The following is a 6,272-nucleotide window of genomic DNA, read 5'->3' as shown; positions in this document are numbered from 1 at the left end:
TTGGTTTGTGCGATGGTCTGGGCTGCTGACCTTGCCGAGGCAGCGTGGGCTGTAGATGGAGTCGGTGGAAGGGAGGTTGGTTTGTGTGATGGTCTGGGCTGCTGGCCTTGCCGAGGCAGCGTGGGGTGTAGATGGAGTCGGTGGAAGAGAGGTTGGTTTGTGTGATGGTCTGTAGATGGTACTTCAGGAACTGCTCTTTGTGTGGGAAGGAACTGCAGATGCTGGTTTAAACCGAAGATGGACACAAAACGCTGGAGTAACTCAGCGGGACAGGCAGCATCTCTGGAGAGAAGGAATGGGTGACGCTTTGGGTCGAGACCCTTCATCGGTCTGCTCTCTGGAGGTGGTAGGATGATTCAGTTGCTGGATAACAGCAGACTGAATCATCCTCCCACAACCAGTGCTCATGTTATCCTTCACTTTAAAGAGGGGATTCTTCATCTCTCAGAAGCTCTGGTTACCATATACAGTTGAAAGCGGAGGTTGTAGCACAGATGATGCATGCCTGGAACCAGTGCCAACACAAACTGGTCGAGTGCCAGCTCTGTTCACACACGGACAGTGCTGTGGGAGAGCTTTGTGCACTGCCTGCTGTTTTCCATGTGGGCCACCCTGTACCAGGCCTGGCCTTCACCTGCCAACGTGCTTTCAAGGAGCCCGTTAACACGAGGAGTAAACCCGAGGCGGCACGGTGGCGCAGCGGTAGAGTTGCTGCCTCACAGCGCCGGAGTCCCGGGTTCCATCCCGACCACGGGCGCCGTCTGCACGGAGTTGGCACGTTCTCCCCGCGACCCTCGTGGGTTTTCTCCGAGATCTCCGGTTTCCTCCCGCGCTCCAAAGACGTGCAGGTTCGCAGGTTAACTGGCTTGGTGTCAATGTACAAATTGTCCCTGTAGGGAAAAAAACTGCAGATGCTGGTTTAAATCGAAGGTAGACAAAAATTGCTGGAGTAACTCAGCGGGACAGGCAGCATCTCAGGAGGGAAGGAATGGGTGGCGTTTCGGGTCGAGACCCTTCTTCAGACGGAAGGGAGGTTGGTTTGTGTGATGGTCTGGGCTGCTGGCCTTGCCGAGGCAGCGTGAGCTGTGGATGGAGTCAATAGACAATAGACAATAGGTGCAGGAGGAGGCCATTCGGCCCTTCGAGCCAGCACCACCATTCAATGTGATCATGGCTTATCATTCTCAATCAGTACCCCGTTCCTGCCTTCTCCCCATATCCCCTGACTCCGCTATCCTTAAGAGCTCTATCTAGCTCTCTCTTGAATGCATTCAGAGAACTGGCCTCCACTGCCTTCTGAGGCAGAGATTTCCACAGATTTACAACTCTCTGACTGAAAAGGTTTTTCCTCATCTCCGTTCTAAATGGCCTACCCCTTATTCTTAAACTTGGGACAAATTTTACGTTTTACATTTACCAAGCCAATTAACCTACAAACCTGCACGTCTTTGGAGTGCGGGAGGAAACCGAAGATCTCGGAGAAAAATCACGGGGAGAACGTACAAACTCCGTTCAGACGGCGCCCGTAGTCGGGGTCGAACCGGGGTCTCCGGCGCTGCATTCGCTGTAAGGCGGCAACTCTACCGCTGCGCCACCGTGCCGCCCGAAATGTTGGGGGAATCAGTGCGCGGGGAGAGAGTTGCTGGTTCCCATAGTCTGAATTATAATAATTGATGAACATTTGGAATGAATCAGTTGGCATTATTGGCACACAGTGAGATTCCCAGGTGACCTGGTCTAGTAACAAAGCTCTTCTTGTTGCCTTTATTCTGCAGCCTGCTTGGAACGTAGAAATAATGAAATCATTCTTGTGTTGTTTTCACAAGAGCTCAAATCATGTGGAGCGGAAAGGATTGTATGAACAGGGCCTTCTCAGAAAGGCTTCTCACTCGCGTTACGAGGGCAACTCCAAAAACAGTCGCTTGCCTCTCCAGAATTCACCCCAGGAGCGTTTCAAGAGGCTGAATAAACAGACCCAGGTGCAACCAGGCCCATGTTCGTCAGCTCGTTACTCAGGCAGAGGCAACCTTCCACGAGGAGAAAAACGTTTGCTTTCAGTGCAGGGAGAGCAGCTATCCACTCAGGGGGACTTATAGGAAAATAACTGCAGATGCCGGTACAAATCGAAGGTATCACAAAATGCTGGAGTAACTCAGCGGGTCAGGCAGCATCTAGGAGAGAGGGAATGGGTGACGTTTCAGGTCTCGACCGAACAAGGGGCCACAGTGTAAGAATAAGGGGTAGGCCATTTAGAACTGAGATGAGGAAAAACTTTTTCAGTCAGAGAGTTGTGAATCTGTGGGATTCTCTGCCTCAGAAGGCAGTGGAGGCCAATTCTCTGAATGCATTCAAGAGAGAGCTGGATAGAGCTCTTAAGGGTAGCGGAGTCAGGGGGTGTGGGGAGAGGGCAGGAACGGGGTACTGATTGAGAATGATCAGCCATGATCACATTGAATGGCGGTGCGTACAGGCTCGAAGGGCCGAATGGCCTCCTCCTGCACCTATTGTCTATTGTCTATTGTCTATGCTGCCTGACCTGCTGAGTTACTCCAGCATTTTTGTGATCCAGGGGGAATTATATATTTGAAAAAAAGAGGGCAGGGTCAAATGTGAAAAATAGATGCGTGACTGCTGAAGGGGTCAATTGATGAAAGGGCTTCAACAATGAACTAAAAGAGTGCAGTAATTATGTGTAAATTCAAGAAAATGTTGACAAGTATTATATTTGAAAGATGCAAAACATGTGACCAGCACTGAGACATGACAGAAATCGAAGGTGTCCCAAAATGCTGGAGTAACTGCCAGTCTGTGCAAGAAACCTTCCCCTTACACTGACTTGATTAGCACGGGTGTCAATAGACTTGATGGGCCGAATGGCCTAATTCTGCTCCTAGAACTTATGACTGCTGCAGCAGTTAATGCCACTACCTCACAGCGCCAGAGACCCGGGACTCGATCCTGACCTCGGGTGTGTGTGCGCGTGCGTGCGTGCGTGCGTGTGTGTTCGTGTGGAGTTTGCACGTTCTCCCCGTGACCCATGGTAAGTAGATGATTGATGTTTGGGAAGGAACTGCAGGCGCTGGTTTAAGTCGAAGGTGGACACAAAATGCTGGAGTAACTCAGCGGGTCAGGCAGCATCTGTGGAGAACATGGATAGGTGACGTTTCACAGAGTGCTGGAGTAACTCAGCGGGTCAGGCAGCATCTGTGGAGAACATGGATAGGTGACGTTTCACAGAGTGCTGGAGTAACTCAGCGGGTCAGGCAGCATCTGTGGAGAACACGGATAGGTGACGTTTCACAGAGTGCTGGAGTAACTCAGCGGGTCAGGCAGCATCTGTGGAGAGAAGGAATGGGTGACGTCTCTGGTCGAGACCCTCCAATTTTTGATGCCTTCGATTTGTACCAGCGACACGACATGACAGAAATGATGGTTCTTGACTATATTTCTGTTTCTTGCTGTGTTTTGTTTATCTGCTTCTGACTTATGATGTTGTGTTTTTTATTATATTTTGTTTTATAGTTTTGTTTCACTGCTATTTTGGCTCGTTAGGGTAATGCTTTGTTAAGTATTAAAGGTGGGCACAATCAGCTTTGGCTTTTGCCTCCACCTTTTGTTTTCGGTCAGAGAATATCATGTGTGATCATTTTGTTTTATTTGTGATATAATGATTTCGTAGTATTTAACTTTCACAACTGTCTGGTCAATCTGTTGACCGGAAAATAAATAAATGCATAAATAAATAAATTGGGGGGGAAAAAAAAACGTTTTCACCCAGAGAGTTGTGAATCTGTGGAATTCTGTGGGCGGGCACGGTGGCGCAGCGGTAGAGTTGCCGCCTTACAGCGAATGCAGCGCCGGAGACCCGGGTTCGATCCTGACTACGGGCGCCATCTGTACGGAGTTTGTACGTTCTCCCCGTGACCTGCCTGGGTTTTCTCCGAGATCTTCGGTTTCCTCCCACACTCCAAAGACGTGCAGGTTTGTAGGTTAATTGGCTGGGCAAATGTAAAAATTGTCCCTAGTGGGTGTAGGATAGTGTTAGTGTGCGGGGATCGCTGGGCGGCGCGGACCCGGTGGGCCGAAGGGCCTGTTTCTGCACTGTATCTCTAAATCTAAAAAATCTCTGCCGCAGAAGGCAGTGGAGGCCGATTCACTGGATGGATTCAAGAGAGAGTTAGATTTCGCTCTTTGGGGCTAACGGAGTCAAGGGATATGGGGAGAAAGCAGGAACGGGGTACTGATTGTGGATGATCAGCCATAACCTGGCCCCATCCTACCTGACTGACCTCCTCCACAGGCACACTCCCACCTGCACCCTCCGCTCTGCTGCTGCCAATCTCCTATCCCCCCCCCATCCGGACCAAACTCAGATCCTGGGGGGACAGGGCTTTCTCCATCGCTGCTCCCACCCTATGGAACTCACTACCCCAAACCATCAGAGACTCCTCCTCACTCACCACATTCAAAACATCACTGAAGTCTCACCTGTTCAGCACTGCCTTCAACCACTGAAGGTCACCTCACCTTCTGTCTCCTTTCTCTGTTCGTTTACTTATTTATCTATTTATTCACTTCCCTATGTTCTTTAAATCCCTGTAAAGCATCTTTGAGTGTATGAAAAGCGCTATATAAATGTAATGCATTATTATTATTATTATTATGATCACGGTGAATGGCGGTGCTGGCTTGAAGGGCCGAATGGCCTCCTCCTGCACCTATTTTCCATGTTTCTATGTTTCTATCCGCTGCCAATTAAAACGAGCGGATTCAGACTTTCGAACGGCACGGCGACAATTGAGGCCTCTGTGCTTCTGGATAGCACGCTGCAGACACAGCAGCAGGAGTAGCCAGCCTCCTTGCACAGCATGCTCGAGTGCCCCAGTCCCCACCTTAGCCCTTCACCGTCCAAGTGCCCTGCTCTCATTATTTACTTACCCCAAAATAATTTTTTTTTTTTTTTTTTGAGATAAATTTTTTATTGGAGATAGGTACATCTTTACAGTCATACATTTTTAAATTGATAATATTGTCAATTATTATTATATTGTCTCCAATACCTTTTGCCCCCTTTTTTTTTTAAAACTAGATAGAACTAAAGAAATAGATGAAGTAAAGAAAGAAAAGAGAGAGAAGCAAAATAAAAACAAAAACAAAAACAAATTATAAAGATAAGGAAAAAGTTAGTTAAAGAAGAATGGAAAAATTTATTAAAATAACAAAAACTTCATTCGAGATATATACATACATTTCAAAGTATAGCATTTCATCCATTCTTTAGTCCGAGTGCTAGTCAGGTTCCTGTGCTGAACCATTCTGACCCTTTAAGTAATCAATAAAAGGAGACCATATTCCAATGAATAATTCCTGTTTGTCCAACAGGGAAAATCTGATTCTTTCCACGTTTAAGGTCTCCGTCATTTCTATAATCCACATTTTGATTGTGGGGACCGTAGGGCCTTTCCAAAATTTTAGAATTAATTTTTTTCCCGTTATTAAACTATAATCCATAAAGTTTCTTTGTATTGTTCTAAATGTTTGATTTAATTCTAATATTCCGAGTATAATTAATTTTGGATCTGGGTCCAATTGTGTGCTGGTTACTTTAGATATTATGCTAAAAATATTTACCCAGAATTTTTTAATTTTTATACAGTTTGCGAACATATGAAATAATGTAGCTTCTAAATGTTGACATTTATCACATTTAGGTGAGATATGTTGGAAAATTTTATGTAGTTTTGTTTTTGAATAGTGTAACCTATGTATTACTTTAAATTGTATTAGAGAATGTCTGGCGTTTAGTGAACACTGATGTATATGTTGCAAACTTTCTTCCCAAGTATCTTTCGTAATTACTTGGTTTAATTCTTTTTCCCATTTTTGTCTGTATAAGTCCGTGGAGGGAATGTCACTGTCTAATAAGATATTATATATATAAGATATTAATTTTTCTGTATTAGGATGTTTGTTCCAACATTCATCAAGAATTTCTGAATTTCTAATTCGAAAATTTTGGGAGTTCGATTTTACATAATCTCTAAGTTGAAGGTATCTGAAATAATCATTTCCACGAAGACCATAAGTCTGTTGCAACTCCTGAAATGTCAGAAAGGTGCCTTCCTTATAAAGTTGTCCCATATTTTTAATTCCATAATCCTTTGAATCAACTATTTCCAAAAATGATATGTCCATGTTAGATTTAGCTCTTAGGGTTAGGCGGTCACGGTGGCACAGCGGTAGAGTTGCCGCCTTACAGCGAATGCAGCGCC

At 45.8% G+C, this 6,272-nt stretch overlaps 1 protein-coding gene across 1 annotated transcript in view; it reads left to right on the top strand.

Annotated features, from left to right (window-relative positions):
- Window positions 1–494: 494 nt before the first annotated feature.
- LOC144611966 (integrin alpha-5-like) overlaps window positions 495–6,272 on the top strand; it is a 34,846-nt gene continuing 29,068 nt past the window's right edge. The window contains exon 1 of the mRNA XM_078431323.1: window positions 495–691. Coding sequence (XP_078287449.1) covers window positions 495–691 — 197 coding nt within the window. The remainder of the gene's footprint in view (window positions 692–6,272) is intronic.

Source organism: Rhinoraja longicauda, chromosome 42 (genome assembly GCF_053455715.1).
Source record: "Rhinoraja longicauda isolate Sanriku21f chromosome 42, sRhiLon1.1, whole genome shotgun sequence".
In the NCBI taxonomy this organism is placed as follows: domain Eukaryota; kingdom Metazoa; phylum Chordata; class Chondrichthyes; order Rajiformes; family Arhynchobatidae; genus Rhinoraja; species Rhinoraja longicauda.
The sequence above is the reverse complement of the archived record's forward strand: the minus strand, read 5'-3'. Positions and strand labels throughout refer to the sequence as shown.